Source organism: Galleria mellonella, unplaced genomic scaffold, assembly GCF_026898425.1.
Source record: "Galleria mellonella isolate WM207_F2 unplaced genomic scaffold, CSIRO_AGI_GalMel_v1 utg1267, whole genome shotgun sequence".
In the NCBI taxonomy this organism is placed as follows: Eukaryota; Metazoa; Arthropoda; class Insecta; order Lepidoptera; family Pyralidae; genus Galleria; species Galleria mellonella.
This window is the reverse complement of record NW_026441987.1, coordinates 3,251,624-3,269,626: the sequence shown is the minus strand read 5'-3', so window position 1 is coordinate 3,269,626 and position 18,003 is coordinate 3,251,624. Positions and strand designations below refer to the sequence as shown.

General features: G+C 34.8%; 1 protein-coding gene across 1 annotated transcript in view; it reads left to right on the top strand.

Annotated features, from left to right (window-relative positions):
• Positions 1-17,302, top strand: part of LOC113511485 (uncharacterized) — a 28,666-nt gene extending 11,364 nt beyond the window's left edge. The window contains exons 3-9 of the mRNA XM_052901108.1: positions 4,040-4,197; positions 5,035-5,266; positions 6,469-6,607; positions 9,879-10,042; positions 11,501-11,602; positions 13,331-13,515; positions 14,169-17,302. Coding sequence (XP_052757068.1) covers positions 4,040-4,197; positions 5,035-5,266; positions 6,469-6,607; positions 9,879-10,042; positions 11,501-11,602; positions 13,331-13,515; positions 14,169-14,318 — 1,130 coding nt within the window. The 3' untranslated portion in view covers positions 14,319-17,302. The remainder of the gene's footprint in view (positions 1-4,039; positions 4,198-5,034; positions 5,267-6,468; positions 6,608-9,878; positions 10,043-11,500; positions 11,603-13,330; positions 13,516-14,168) is intronic.
• The last annotated feature ends 701 nt before the right edge of the window (positions 17,303-18,003 follow it).

Here is an 18,003-nt window from a genome sequence, read left to right as displayed (position 1 = left end):
TGGGCATTAGAACAAGTGAATTACATGAATTCATATCTGTTTTCCGTCAGCTGGGTCAAGCTGACGACCCATCTTGCCACTTCAAATAAAAAATCTGCCCACGAGTCAACCTATAGATCACTAGTGTTATCTTAAATTTATCTAGTTAAGGTCTAATATCGCTCAACTTTATTGGCTATCCACTTCTATTTACTTATCAATATTGACACAAGATTTTGTCATCAGACTGAATCGAATTCACTGCCATGACTTTTTATGTAGAAGGACATTATGAAATTTGGGTGCCATATTTGCAAATAACTGCTTGAGACAACATTTGTTTTAGTAATATTCACCTTTTAGACATACAGTAGAATCTTGATTAACCAAACATCAGTTATCCGAATATTCGATTATCCGGACAATACAAGTCGAATCGAATCCCATATAATTGTTACTAGTAAAGTACATCAGGGACTTGGCCACAATGAAAAGACGTGATTCATTACGTCAAAGATTAGTAATTAATTATTTCCAAGCAAAATTTTAAATTACGTAGGTTTTTTTTAATGGTTGATAATGGAATGGTAAACCCATCCGTGTTATCGGTATACACCGGCGGGGCACCAGTGAAGGATGATAGGTGAGGATGAAGCAGGTCAGTTAGCCCATCGTGACGAATTCAACAAGAATTGTTCACGATGGTTTCCAGGGGGAACCACGTGGAGGTCGACCTAATAGGGCATATTGCTAGCAATGGGGCTGTCAAACCCCATTGCTAACAATCCCTTTCCGTCCATTACATAGGTATTATGGAATCCGTTATCTTTATACCTCGTAATTTTTTTATATCGTATTGTCTAAATGACGTATGTAAAACCCTTTACAAAATAAAAAAAATATATTAAAATTTAACTATTGTTTTATTTGATGTTTGATTATCCGTATTTGGGATTATACGGAATACCCCTAGTTTTATTTGATTCGAAAAATCGAGATTATATATATATATATATGAAAATTCCGATTCACGTTCATTCACGCTAATCTCGTAATGGCTCAACAGATTTAAATAAATTTTTGCAAATGTGCAAATAAAATTTTGCTCCAATTTTATATAAGGCTTTAATCCTATAAAAATTGACCCCGTTAAATGGCCGTAGGAAGCAAAACATAATTTCCATATCAAATAGTCGGATCATACTCGTAAAAAGCAATGTTGCATTGAGGGGCATTACTCTACCTTTAAATGCCCAATGCCCTTAATGAAATTCTTAAAATGAAAGGCTCCAACAAAATTAAGTAGATTCGCTTTTTCGAAGTCATTTAATTATGGTTTCTGCTCTACCAACAAATTTTTTTGCCCTACCTTAAACATGGGTCTAACTACAGTCCTGTCTTTCCGCGAACCAAATTGCATTCATAGCTATCCAAACGTTTAGGCGTGATTGAGTAACAAACATTCAAACATCTTTACAGATTCCCACATTTACACTATTCATCACATCAGCCGTTAACTGTCCACTGCTGAACATAGGCCTCTTGGGGTGTTTTGCCAGTAGTTGCCAAGCTTGGCAAGCGGATTGGCAACTGCAGTCAGACTATGGAGATGTTTAAGAAGGACGCTACTGTCCATGTGTTGACTATTGAGTTCCCTTAGTCACCACTTATGACACCCACGGGAAATGATGGGGTGGTCCATTCTATGCAGGAACCACATGGTAAATTTACACTTAAATTTTACATTATTAGTGGAAGATTTCTAATTAGGAGAATATTTTATTGTAATAGCTTACCATGCATAATTCATACCGTCCTTGTCTAATTTATCACTTTCCACGTGGAATTTTTAAATTGTCGTTAAAAATACAATAGAATTTGATATGAAATAAATATAATCGTAATCTTTTATAGTTAATTAATACTATTAATTATTGTAAATAACTTGACATGTACTTATAAATTACAATTAACTGTAGTGTGTAGGAGTGTGATCATTTGTAAACTGCAGGTAATAATAAATAAATAAATTAAATAAATAAATGAAGTTCAATGGTATACGAGTCAATTTATTATTGTATTGACGCTGGATAGCGTGGTCTCAGGTTAACTTTTTTTTGCAACTTAGAATAACAAGCTGACGGCCCACCTGATGGAAAGTGGTAACCGTCGCCTATAGATATGAGCAGTACCATGGACATAACAGAGTATACTGTTTCGCCTATGATACTCTCGTCGCGTTACCATTCCTGAGGACTCAGGTGTTATTCCTCTGTACCCTGTAAATTCACAGTCATATCCTACCCTTCAAACTGAAACACAGCCATGCAAACACAACTGCTTCACGGTAGAAACACGAATGGGACAGAGGTGTCTAAACAAACGACTTTTGTACAAAGTCTCCCTCTGATATTCTTGAATGCAACATTACAAGAAACTCTCTTTTCTTTTACTTTTGATTGTTATGTATTGTGATTGTATATATATATATATATATATATATATATATATATATATATATATATATATATATATATATATATATATATATATATATGTGTAATATTCTCCGTTAAATAAGAACATCGTAGTATGGACAATGCACTTTAAAGGTATCTCTTTCATCAACCATTTCTATAACTCACATCATGCATGCCCTGGTTATGGAATACTCATTCAAAAAGTGCTTCACACTGTCTCATCTATTTCTGTAACAAGTAGTTCTATATACCAACACTTATTTTCAATACTTTTTATTATAGTTCGTTTTATATTTCTGTTTTTTCCAAATGTTTATTGTAGAATGCTATACAAGTATAGCAGGGTTTCTTAAACTTTTTAACACTTACCTTACCTTAACACGGACCACGTTCACAATTTAAACAATTCCACGGACCCCTGTTATGATTAAATGCCTTTTCGAAAAACAATTTAGTTAGGTCCTAAAAGGAAAAGAGAAAAGGCATTTTTATTAAAAAAAAAAAACTTTTATTGTTAATTTCATTACGCTTACAACTAATTTAACGAGAACTTAACTGACTTACTAACTGACACATGCTACGGACCCCTAAGAGATCCGTGGAACCCCACTTTAGGAAACCCTGATATATAGTATTAAATCCGCCTTTTGTACCAATAATTTTTTTGTAAATAAAATCTAGAAAGAATAAAAAAACAGCACAGTAAATTAATTATTTAACGACCATAGGGAGGAGATTCTCAATTCACCTGTGCGTATATGTCAAATCTGTATTCAACATTTTTACTTTCTGTACCGATTTTAATATTTCTTTTTGCACTCTATAGAGTTTACTCATTTGTGACCGTGTAAATTTTGTAACTATTCAAGCGGTTTTTTATTATTGTGCATTTCAATTTGAAGGGTAAGATTTGGCGTGGAAATTACTTAAATGTGTTCATGTCTGCAGGTGACGGTTATCACCTTATATCAGGTGGAGTATCAGCTTATTTGCCATTCCGAATTGCATATAATTTAAGTTTGTGTTAAGAAAAATCGACTTCAATTGTAGCAAGATAAGTTTTTTGATTTCAAAACTAAAGTATTAAACTAATTTTTGTAAAAATATATAAGGATTTTCTAAATCGGCTAATACTTTTTTTATGCAACTTAGAATGGTAAACAAGCTCACGGCCCACCTAATGGAAAGTGGTAACTGTCGCCTATAGACATGAGCAGTACCATGAACATAACAGAGTATACTGTTTCGCCCATGATACCTCCCATGCGTTGCCATTCCCGAGAACTCAGGCGTTATTCCTCTGTAGCCTGTAAAATCACTGCCATATCCCACCCTTCAAACCGAAACACAGCCATGCAAACACAACTGCTTCACGGTAGAAACACGAATAGGACAGCGGTAGCCAAGCAATCGACTTTTGTACAAAGTCTCCCTCTGGTACTTGACTTATACTTGACGTAGTAATATTATTTATTGAAAAACATAAAAAAACAGCCGAATTGAGAAAATCCATCGTTTTGAAGTTGGTTAAAAAAGCAGCTCAGTTTGTAAATCGGTTTAATTGAAATTTCTTTTTACAGAGGAAACGTGTTCTACTATAGATGATCAGGTCGGTAGTTGTGTAAGCCTGTTCCAATGTGAGAAGTATTTGAAGGTTGTTCAGGAGGCCGGCTCCAGCCCGGCGGCTGTGCAGCTGTTGAGGAAAGTGCACTGCGGATTTGACGGGAACAACCCTAAGGTAAATGTTAAATAGTCTACCTGGAAACGGATTAATAATACAAATATGTCCCATCATCAGAATCAGAAAGTTTAGGTCTCACACCGCACTATATGATTTAATTATACTTTTTATGAAAGGGGATTTGGGCTGTGGCCCCTTAACACAGGTTATTATATTAACCTATTTAGAAGCCCAGTTTCAAACCAGCCATAATAGCCCAGTTAAAACCATAATTACTGTACCCTTATAAAACTATAATATTAGTATTAGTTAAGAAACTACAGTTTGGACGGATGGATGAAAGAAGAATCACGAAAAGAATGAATGGAGATGTCGGTAGGGGCCGCCCTAAACGGACGTATGTTGACCAAATAGGCGACGTGCTAAAGAAGGGCCAAATTAAAAGTACCCGTAACCAGCGAACGTGTATGTAAAGATTGATGAATGTGGAAGAAGCGAAAGAGATTTGCTTGAATCGAAGCATTTGGCGTTCCATTGTTTCTGCCTACCCTAATGGGGGACAGGCGTGACAGATATGTATGTATGTATGTAACTACAGTTATGTTTTTTTACGAATAAATCTCATTCCATTTCATTTCTTTGTTTTGTATGACTAAAATTTCTATTTTATATAGCTTATGTGTAAATGGAAGCGTTTGTGCGTAATGAATTACTAGTACACTTTGCTAGCAATGTGAGGTCGATATACAGGTCGGACTTTACAAAGTCTCCCTCTGGTGATTACATGTAGTTGAACGTAAATCTGACTTAGTTTTATTAAACTGTATCTATGTTTATCGATCAAGTAATAAAGAAATTATATAAGGCACCAAAAATGAAACCGTTACTATTCAGGTCTGCTGTCCACGACCAGGCATCCCTACCGGGCCACCACCGTCGGTACCCCCACCACCGCCACCAACACAACCCGTCACCAAAGCACCCACCATCACGGAGGAGCCAGAAAAAGAATCTGAAGGCAAATCGTTCTCTGATGACTTTGTTGCATCTTTACCCCAACCGCCTGTGTGCGGAGTCAGCAATGCATCGTTCAGTAGGGTGATTGGGGGGGTTGACGCTCATCTCGGTAAGTAATAATTTACTTTATATTTTTTTTTTACAACACAGGGGGCAAACGAGCATGCGGCTCACCTGATGGTAAGTGACTACCGCCGCCCATGGTAACCCACAACACCTACGGCATTGCAGGTGTGCTGCCGGTCTTTTAAAAAGAAAGGTTTCTTGAAGGTTATGTTGTCGTATCGGTTCGGAAATACTGCTGCTGGAAGTTGATTCCAAAGAGTGGTTGTGTGTGTTTATATCAGACTAGTTTTTATTCGCGACTTCGCCCGCGTAGTTGGAATATGTTTTTTGACCGAGACAGAACGTAGCCTATATTTCTTTCCATCCCATACACTATGTGTTATAAATTTCACAGTAATTGTTTTTTTTTAATGGATGATAATGTAATGATAAGCCCGCCTGTGCTAACGGTATACGCTGGCGGGGCATCAGTGAGGGTTGATAGGTAAGGATGAAACGACAAATCAATTAGTCTATCGTGATGAATACACCTGGAATTCAGCACGATGGTTTCCAGGGGGGAGGACACGTGGACGTCGACTGTCAGGGCATGCTGCTAGCTATGGAACTGATAGTCCTCATTACTAACAATCCCTTCCCCCCAAAACCATAGTAATTGGTTAAGCCGTTAAGGCGCTAAGAGGTAGCAAACAAATAAACTAACTACCATATTTATAATATTAGTAAAGATTTGAAAATATATTTTTTTCTAATTATACTAACAAGAGATGACAACGCATGGGAAGTATCATGGGAATTACTATGAGCACCTGTAATGTTCATAGCGTTGTTCAGGATATACCACATCAGTCTAACTGTCCACTGCTGAACACAGGCCTCCCCCATAGGAAGAGTTTTGCCAGTACTTGCCACGTTTGGCAGACGGGTTGGCAACCGCAGTTAGGCTTCGGTAATGTTTTAAGAGGGACGCTACTGTCTATCTCTCGATCATTGAGTTCCCTTAGTTGCCTCTGACGACACCCACGAGAAAGGGAGGGGTATATATTCTATTTTAGTTGAATTTAATGACGATGGATACAAATGATTAAATCATGAACAGTCTACTGATGTTCAATCATTATGTCGATTATTTAAACTAATTTCATTAAAGAGTATTTCTGTGGCAATTAAAAAAAAAAGACTTACTGACATTTTCATTAAGTTTTGTTTATTGGAATAGACTATAGTGAATATGCCTTCCCACAGGTGACTTCCCATGGATGGCGCTTCTGGGCTACAAGCCCAAGCGCGGCCCCGGTGCGCGGTGGCTGTGCGGAGGCACCCTGGTCACCTCCAAACACGTTCTCACCGCAGCTCACTGCATATACTTGCATGAAGATGACTTGTAAGTAATATTTCCACTTGACTTCAAACATGATTGTATTATTAACTTTTTTTTTGATGGGTGAAAATGGTATGGTAACCCCGCCTGCGTTAACGGGATATGCTAGCGGAGCACCAGTGAAGAGTGATAGATGAGAATGAAAACAGGCCAGTTAGCCCATCATGATGAATTCATCAGGAATTAACCATGATAGTTTCCAGGGAGAACCGCGACGAGGTCGACATGGTTGGGTATATTGCTAGCAATGGGTTTCTCAGTCTCCATTACCAACAATCCCTTTCCGCTCTGTATTATTAACTTGGGTTATTATTTTTGTGTATGTCTCACATTTATCAATAATTTTTGAATTGATTTTCAATATTTGTCTCGATCGCACAAGCTTTTAAATTGAATATTTGATGAATCCAATTTTCGACTTACGTAATGGTCGGAGCTAGGTTGGCTGTACTAGCTACGACTCATACGCACAACGGCCCAAATAAGAGACTAAACGCGGAAAAGAGAGTCCAATTTACATTACATTACATTTACATTCGACTTACGTAAAAATCTCTCTTTCTCTCTTCGTACACTTCATTACTGAAGGTCGCGTAAGTCCTTTAAGAGTGTCTGTTGCCTCTCTTATGATATTTCATTTCACACGGACTTCAGAAAAGTTCAGTTCTTACTTTTACGCGGCTTTAATCAAGTAAAAAAAAATGCGTAATTCTAGCATAGAACTACAGGTCATTGAAGGGATTACTAGTAATTCGGAAATCAGTCCTCATTGCTAGCAATAATAATATACCCTGTCAGGTCGACCTCCACACAGGACCACTAGAAACCATAGAGGTTAATTTCTAGTAAATTCGCCACCATCCAGCCAGAAGACTTGCTTTCATTTACCAGAGGGAGACTTTGTACAAAAGTCGATTGCTTGGGTACCTCTGTCCCATTCGTGTTTCAAACATGAAGCAGTTGTGTTTTCATGGCTGTGTTTCGGTTTGAAGGGTGGAACATGGCGTGAATTTACTGGGTACAGAGGAATAACACCTAAGTCCTAAGGAATGGCAACGCATGGGGGGTATTATGAGCGAAACAGTATATTCTGTTATGTCCATGGTATTGCTCATGTCTATAGGTGATGGTTACCACTTTCCATCAGGTGGGCCGTCAGCTTGTTTGTATTCTAAATTGTAGAAAAAAAAATTCTCACCTGCTTATCTCTTATTGAGCGAATACCAATAGCGCTGGCGAGGTTACTTACTATTCCATTATCAAACATTAATAATAAAAAAAATTTACTACCAAGCTCATTATTAAAGTATTAAAGAAGATATTGCATTTGTGCAAATCTTTCTGAATCAATTTTGATACACACACAAAAAAAAAAACTAACAAATTTAGAAAGTCCTCCTAGTTGGAGATACTAAAAAATTTGACAACTGGGTTTCCCCATACAAATAGAAATCGTTTATCGTTTCCTGGTAACTATACTTACTAGAGTGCATATAAACTACGTAAACAGACATACAAGCGGATGTATTCGTATAAAAATATCAGCGTGAACAAATAGACATGTGTGGAAATATGTAATTGCGTTGACTTATAAATATAGACTCAGGCTAATATTTAGAAGGTTTTGATGTTCGTATATATTTACTTAATAGACTTCACACTGGGGCTCCCAACGTCTAGATTATCTGTCAAATTTTAAAATCTATACTTTGTTAGAATCATTATATAAAAAATTAAAAGTAATTAACATTGCATATATATATATATATATATATATATATATATATATATATATATATATGCCCTGTGATCCTGGCATAGAATAAGCCACCTCTTCTTTTCCCGTGAGTGTCGTAAGCACTTTTTACGTAGTAAGAGAACATAACGGTAGAAGGATGGGCAGCAGCGTCCCTCTTAAAACATTTCTAAAAGCCTCACTGCGGTTGCCAACCCGCCTGCCAAGCGTGCCAACTACTGGCAAAACTCCCTCGTGGGAAAGACTTATGTTCAGCACCGGACAGTTTAAATAATTTTGAAGATTTAAGATTCAACATTGAAGATTCATTAAATGTTAGGAAATACAAAACAACTTTATTCTCCTCCTGTCCATATCAACATACCAACATGTCATCTGGTAATGACTTTATTAATAAATTAACACGAGATATCTTTACAACTATGTTAGGCTTGAGATCCACCAGTTTAACCGGTTCACGTTGATCTATTCAATCTGTATACCATAAGTCTCCAAGGCCATTTCCAAGCCATTATCTCGACGGCTACCTAAAGATCATAAAATGTTATGTACTTACATATTTAGCAAGTGTATCTTTGCAAGAAATGTTTATGTTTTGTGTACCGTCCATTAAGCAATGTCACAATAGTAAGTAAACTTTTCTAGATTGATATTTTCACATTATATTTGATTGAGGTTTTAGAATCTTGTTAAAATTCTTATCGTTCAGGGGAAAGGGATTATTAGTAACGGGGTCTAACTATCCCATTGCCAGCAATGCAATCTATCAGTTTGACCTCCCCGCAGTTCTTAGTGGAAACCATCGTGGTTAACTCTAGTGGAATTCGTCGCGATGGGCTAACTGACCTGCTTTCGTCGTCAACTATCATCCCTCACTGGTACCCCGCCAGCGTATACCGATAGCGCAGGTGGGTTTACCATTCCATTATCACCCATTGAAAAAACTGCTTATTGTTAACGCTTTCTGTTATTTATCCTGATTTCTACAGGACAGCCATAGTCCTGTAGAAATCAAGAAGTGTAGGAATCACTGTTAAACGTTTACGCTTATATATACTTCAAAATACATTTTTATATTTTTTTACATTTACAGTTTCTCAAATTTTTAGTCTTATAGTAATTGTATACTTAGTGTTTAGACACAAATAAATTATGATTTAAATCAGAACCTAACTAGAGAAGCAAGCCAGTTAAATGTCTAGCTTCTAAGTTCTCAAATTATTCACTTCGCTTCAAAATCGATTTAATTTTTTTTTTTTTACAATTAATAGAATTCGTCTTAACTTCTTTATTTATTTAATACTAAGCACATAAAGTATCCTATATGCTAAGTTAAGATATAACCTACTCGTGTACTAAATTTCATACAAATCCGTTTAGTAGTTTTTGCGTAAAAGAATAACAAACATCCATCTATCTATCCAGTTATCGTTACAAACATTTATTTTTTTTATTTTACACGTTACTGCACCATTCGTGTATATGACGAGTATATTAATAGAATTTAAATTGTTTTAGGTTCCTCGTTCGCTTGGGAGAGCTCGACCTAGCAAAGGAAGACGACGGCGCCACACCGACCGACGTCCTGATCAAAAAGAAGATCAAACACGAACAGTACAGCTCCAAAGCCTACACTAACGATATAGGAGTTCTGGTGCTGGAGAAAGAAGTTCAATTTACAGGTTCATCCAATACATTATCCACAATACTTTGTATGTACACTGCCGTATCATCCCGGCATAAAATGGGCCATCCTTTACTTTCCCGTGGGTGTCGTAAGAGGCGACTAAGGGAGGGCGACGGATAGCCAGCAGCTTCGCTTTTAAAACATTACCAAAGCCAAAAAATAACTGCGATTATCAAGCCACCTGCCAAGCGTGGCAACTATTGGCAAAACCCCCCAAGGGGGAGGCTTTTGTTCAACAGTGGACAGTTAAAGGCTGATATGATGATGAAAACCCCCAACTATGGGGGAGGTCTATGTCCAGATCAATCCTCCTGTCAAATTTGGCAACTACTGAAAACCTCCCAAGGGAGAGGCCAATGTTTAGCAGTGGACAGTTCACGGCTGATACCGTCATTATCACCACTGTGCAGCTTTTCATCTCTCGCATGCTTTGATATACTTTACACAACTAATACATCAAAAAGTGATGTTATGGTATTGTTAATATCTATAGGACTATACCACTTTCCAATAAGTAGGACGTCACATTATTTTAGTCAGAATTCTATATTGCATAAAAAATTTAAGTTGTCGAAGGAGAATTTAAAAAAAATGAGCCATAACAGTAAGCAGTTCACATATATTTTCCTTATCTTTTCATATTATAAAATAGATTTACATGAAATATAAAATAAGTTATTTTAAAATCATTTAAAAAAATACTCTTGTAATCTTAGGCTTTGGTTTGGCTCTAGGCACCATACAGAATGACTAGTAGAAATCCCTTCAAGGGATAAGTCCGCCTGGGTACTTACTGGGTCCTACCAGAGGGAGACTTTGTACAAAAGTCGATTGCTTGGGTATCTCTGTCCCATTCGTGTTTCTACCGTGAAGCAGTTGTATTGCATGGCTGTGTTTCGGTTTGATGGGTGAGATATGGCGTGAATTTACAGGGTACAGAGGAATAACATTTGAATTCTCAGGAATGGCAACGCATGGGGGATATTATAGGCGAAACAGTATACTCTGTTGTGTCCATAGTACTGTTCATGTCTATAGGCGACGGTTACCACTTTCCAACAGGTGGGCCGTCAGCTTGCTTGCCATTCTAAGTTGTATAAAAAAAAAAACTTTATCAATTTCTTTATTTACGTTATATATTTCTTTATTATGTTTTCTCAAGATAAATCAAACAAGCTCAAATATGACAGATTTATCATGTGTAACTAATCATTATACCATAACAATAATATTAATAAATTACCAAACTTATATAAATACGCCAAATCTTAACACAATCGGAAGCTAATAAGTGGTTAAAAAGTAAAATATCAATTTTGAATGAAAGGTAAATAATAATAATATATAATAATAATTAATATTTAATAGCAAGTTTAATAAAAACTTATTAAATAATTAAGCTATAATAACGAATTTGTATTACTTTTCTTTTATTTGCTTTCCATTTTTATAGATTTGATCAGACCGATCTGCCTACCGGCTAGCTCGGAGCTGAGAGAGAGAACCTTCGAGAATTACAACCCTATAATTACGGGGTGGGGAGCCACAGAATTTAGTAAGTACCATATTCTGTAGACATCTTTTTAATAAGACCTAATACCATTTACACAATTATTACAAGTTTAATTTAAGCATTTTACTACACATCTATTCCTGATGATCTAGATTAATACCTGAGTCCTCAGGAATGGCAACGCATGGGGGGTATCATGGGCGAAACAATATACTCTGTTGTGTCCATGGTACTGCTCATGTCTACAGGCGACAGTTACCACTTTCGATCAGGTGGGCCGTCAGCTTGTTTGCCATTCTGAGTTGCATAAAAAAAACCCTAACCAAAAATAAAAATAATGTCTGAATGTCACATGCTAGCTTTTTATTTTACCAAATACCTTCGATCCTAGTTGCTGAAGGTAGACGAATTTAACCACCAAACATAATTTAAAACCGTTCCGATTTAATTGTGTTAAAGTCAGTATCATCTTTTAGGAGCAACGATTTCTGATGGACAATTTAATATTGCCATAGTTTACCTGATAGAAGGTAGCCTATAGACGTGAACAGCTCTATGACGTTACGTATACTTTATAAGTTGCCATTACTAATGATTAAGATGTAGAAATAAATCTCCGAACCCTGTAATTTAATTTCATTTCATTGCAAACAAGCATACAGCCCGTCTGATGGTAAACGGTCACTGTAGTTTATGGTTGCTTGCAACACTAAGGGTATCATGCACAATTATCCAAATTTTTTTTTATACAACTTAGAATGCCAAAAAAGCTGACGGCCCAACTGATGGAAAGTGGTAACAGTCGCCTATAGAAATGAGCAGTAACATGGACATAACAGAGTATACTGTTTCGCCCATGATACCCACCATGCGTTGCCATTCCTGAGGACTCAGGCGTTATTCCTCTGTACCCAGTAAATTCACGCCATATCCCACCCTTCAAAACGAAACACAGCCATGCAAATACAACTGCTTCACGGTTGAAACACGAATGGGACAGAGGTACCCAAGCAATTGACTTTTGTACAAAGTCTCCCTCTGGTTAATAAATTAAGCTGATAAATTTAGCATTTATACAATTAAATTTTTTTATATCACGAAGCTGGCATACAGCCCCTCTGGGTCGTACGGTAATCGGTAGTTTTAGTCTATGGACGCCTGCGACACTAAGGATGTCACGTGCGTGTTGCCGACCCTGAAAATACACAGACCCATTTTGAAAAAGTCCATACTGTAGTCTCTAGAGGAATCCTCGACAGGGAACTTATTCAACAGCCTGAGTATTCACTGAAGAAAACTCCTCTTCCTCCTTCAAAACCACACTGTATTAATGTTCTAGCATATGTGAATGATTTCCCTGTCGATGGGAAGCGGTGCCACTATGAATGGTGACTATCAGCACCTAGACGACGTATTCCAAAATGATACCACTTTTATAGGTCCACTAGTGTTTTTTATATTTATTTACATAACAAAATTATAGTTATAAGACATTACACGAAGAGATACAAGAATGGTATGCAAAAATTCAAATCATTCTTTTTCTTTTTTTAAATATACTATATGGCTTCTTTCCAGCCATGACCAGCATCATTTCGAACAATTCTTCAGAACACAATCCGTTGTATAAGAGGTAGAACACACAAAGGGAGGCAGTCTCACCTTAGACTTAAGGGCTAAATACTGCCTGTGAGATTGGGGTCTTCGAGTATGTACAATTGAAGCGATAGTCCTTGTTACTAATAGTTTCTTCCTTCAATCTTCATTTAGGAGGACCATCAGCGACCCACCTGCAAGCGCTCCAGTTGCCTGTAGTCAGCACAGACTCCTGCGCTCAAGCTTATTCGCAGTACAAGGCGCAGAAGATAGACGAGAGGGTCTTGTGCGCCGGCTACAAGAATGGGGGGAAGGACGCTTGCCAGGGCGACAGTGGGGGACCACTTATGCAGCCTATTGTGAGTTATTTATTTATTTATATTTTACTGGCTTTTTGCTTGCTACTCGTATTTCGTATGCGTGTATTTCAGAAATAGAAAAGCTAATAAAATTGTAGTTTTTATATATATAATGTAATTATTTCCAATTTAAATTTTTTTAATAATTAATATGACATGGTATGTAGGTACGAATTTGTTTAATGGAAATTTATTTATTTATTGTAAAATTAATTAGTAACTTAAAAAAAAAGCTATATTTATATAATTTACATGCTTAATATTAATTGAATATGAAACCCTGTACCACATATTCAAAGCAAATAAAGTATTCTATACCGTTCTAAAGTTTGTAAAAAAAATGGATCAATATATATAGATACTCTTTATTGTTTCCTCCAAAAGATTACAATAGTAAACTTATTATAAATATAAACAATTACAAGAAATAATCACAATGAGAAAACAATGGGCGACCTTATCGCTAATAGCGATCTCTTCCAGCCAACCTTTGGATGGAGAGGAGTAATTGTTTGTTACATTTTCATGCTAAAACTACTGAACAGATTTGCATGAATTTGAGTACACGGATAGGTAACATCCCAAGAAGATAGGATACTGTCGCTGTTATATCCCTGCGGAATATAGTATAATATAATTTTATTTTTTTCCAGTGGAATCCATCTGACTACACGACATACTTCTACCAGATCGGTGTGGTGTCCTACGGAAAGAAGTGCGCCGAGGCTGGCTTCCCGGGTGTTTATTCTAGAGTGACATATTACATACCGTGGCTTGCTGAGAAGCTGCTGGGGACGGCGTAGGAAATGTTAGCTTAAAACTATTTGGACTGCAAACGTAGGTTTATGTGATTTTTTTTTTTTTGTATTTTTATTGACAAAAATTTAAAAGTAAAACGTTACCTTATGCAAGTCAAGAAACTTAGGAAGTATTTGTCTCAATTAGAAAAATAATATTATATACTTATTTATTACTATATTTGAAAGAAAAAAAAAACATGGAGTTATTGCTAGAAGAAAGAAATAACGTTTTTTTTTATAATTAAAACTAATTTTTGTCCGCTACTTTGTACACGTGGATTTTTGGAATAGAAAGGCCAATGAAAATACCACTTCTACATGGAGTATCAGGATAAACATACATCAGTTTTTAAGATAGACCTTAGAGAACACAACTGTGAAAATTGTATTCAATTTCATGCAGTAGCTTTCGTATAATACCGGAACAAACATACAGACAAACAGATCAAATGTCAGATAGACGGACAGACAGATAGATAGACAAAATTCCTAATAATTATTATTTTGGCTTATATAACCCTTATTAGGACCTTTATGTGTCCAATGGAGCAGGTATCCCGCCACCCGTATCAAATAGCAAGGACGGTATGCCCGAACAAATGCACCTTCAACCATAAAAAAAAACCCTACAGATATCGTCTAATTATTATTTTATTATATTAGTAAGATTATTATGTCCATAAATAAATAATAAAAACAACTTTATTCCATAACATTAAAATAATATACATAATAACTGTCCACTGCTGAACATAAGCCTTCCCTAGAAGTGGAGTTTTGCCAGTAGTTGCCATGCTTGGCAGGCGGGTTGGCAACCGCAGTTAGACTGTTAGTGATGTTTTAAGAGGGACGATCCTGCCCATCCCTCGCTCTCCCTTAGTCGCCTTTTACGACACCCATGAGAAAAAATTGTGGCGTATTCTATACCGGGACCAGACGGCGATATATACATATATATAGTAATACATATATATAGTAATAAACATTATAGAAATTACAGTAAAAATAATAACGAATATTTAAATTCATTAATACATTTAGATCAACTTAAACATCTGTGTCTGAACTAAGCTATAAAACCTATATCTCAGACAGCATCGCCCTACCCTCACTAAATAGAAAGAAAGAAGAAAACATTTATTGACAACAACAAAAAGTTCCATAAATTATGAATTAAAAAAAAAAACTTTACATTTATTATTGCCAACGTGGTCACCACTCAGTATGTGCTGCAGCAATTTAATTGCTACAGCGCTGATATTCTGTGGTGTCCATACGTGACATCACGAACGACGACAGCAAACATATATATATATATATATATATATATATATATATATACTATAATTTATTTATTTATTACTATTTATTATTTTTTAAGAAAGCTTACAGCTGAAATAACTTAATAATTACAGCTGTAAGCTACATGACAACAATAAGCTATATAATATTAATTCAGTGAAATTTCTAATGCTACATACACAATTGTTGATTTTATATAAATTTTATTTAATTTATAAACATGAATAGTAATGAAAATTGTGAAATAATAAGCAAAAAATAAATAAAAATAGGGTCAAACAAGAATCGTTATAGTAAATGCATTTTAATTATGTAAAAAATTCATTTGTCACGACTATTTCAGTGGCATGCTTTGATATTTATCCCATCAGACCGGCCGTATTAGTGATATAGAAAAAAACTATGAGCAACAAGTAAGCATAGTGGTGGTGAAAAGTGAACTGACATGTGATAAATGCTCTCAAAATATTAATTTATATAAGTTAAGTGTTATGTATAATTTTGTAAACTAAAATATAAACTTAACGTCAATTATATTTTCTAATAAATATTACCTATTGTGAAATAATGGGGTCGATTCTGAAGCACCGTTTCTTCAAATCTATCTCCGAAACATAACATTTCAGTTTGATATCAGAGCAAGATATTTATTTTAAGGACCAATATCAACCAATTTTCTAATGAATTTAAGTCAAAATTATTATAATTTTAGTTTATGACGACCCATAAAACAGTAACTTCGAGAAATTGACAATTAAAAATATTTGGTTAAGACATAAGTAATTTAATATTAATTTTAATTAATTACAGTTTAATTTTTTGCTAGTTAAAATATTTTAATTTTCCATATTTGTTTAATTATAATATATTATATTTTATTTTACATTTAATTAGTTTACTTTTACGCCATATGTCTCTCTTTTCATTTAAGAGTTTCCTCTTGTCGGTGCAACTAATTCATGCATCTTCTTCCAGCCAGCTCTATCGCAGGACATATCCTTGATCTCTCTATACGACATAATACCTAGTGTCCCATGTAGTTATTCCTCGGTCTTCCTTTTCCTCTTTTGCCCTCTATTTTTCCTTCTACTATGCTCTTAAAAAAATCGTCATGTCGTATAAGATGGCCCAGCATTTTGCCTCTTCTCTTCTCTATTATTTTAATTAATGTTCTTTTCTCGTTCACTCTTCACGCCATATGTACACTTACTTATATAATTTTGTATTGAAGTTTAAAGAAAGTTTAGTGAAATGGCGTCTTAGAATCGACACCAATATTTCCTTAGTACACTTCGTATATATTATAATTGTTATAAAATATTATTATTTGTTTAAAAGTAATAGTCACAAATCAGAGATGTAACAGTTTAAAGGCCAGAAAAAAAAACCAGTTTATCAAGTAAATTGTAAAGTACTTAATTATAACATAATGCTTAAAAAAAAGACAAACTTAATATGCGATAGTTATTTAAATATGTATATTTACAACATAAATGTAATAAATATAAAATATGTGCAATAAAAATGGTAATAATTCTCAATAATTTAAGCTTTAAATACATAATATTTATAAATTTGTTATTAGAATAAATGCTAATAGTATTAATATCTTGTAATAAAATAATGACAAAATATAATCTTGTTGTGATTATTGAATTAAGAGTTAATTAAACTTTATACAATAATGTTTTGTTTTTTTTTTTTTTTATTTTTACCGCGTTTGAAAATTTTCCTATTTTTTTTTTTAATGTTACATCAGAATCGGCTTTTTAATTGTCTTTTTTTTATCAATGTTTAAGAAAATTATCATTATTTATTTATTTATAGGATTACCAACATAAGATACAGCTAAACATTTCAATACAATACACTGGTAGATTAGATCTTACTGTTCTTACATTTATAGGCAACCACAGCATGCCTTGTGTTTGATAAACATTAAAATAGAATTAAATTATTAAATGTCATTAAATGAGTAAAGATATTAACAATATGAATAATAATATAACATAAATAATGGAACTTGTATTTAAGTATTCTAGAAAAAGAGAACACTTTCAGAAGAGATATTTGTCAACGTGACTGCATTTAGTAGATACATTTGAATGTATCGTGGCAGATGGCAACCCTACCACCGTCGATATTATGTAAAGTAAAAAAAAAAAATGTATTATGGAAGTGTAACATATCTCAAATAATAGCTTTGATATAAAATATAATAATATTCTTTTAATATATGAATTATTACGAGTAATTCATTTAGTAATTAATTAACCTAATGGTAAGCTGGTAGAGAATACCATAAGGCATTAAGCGCGCCATTTGTACAAATTGTATTGTTTAGTAACAAATAAATAAGTAAATATACCAGCATTTCGAGCCTATT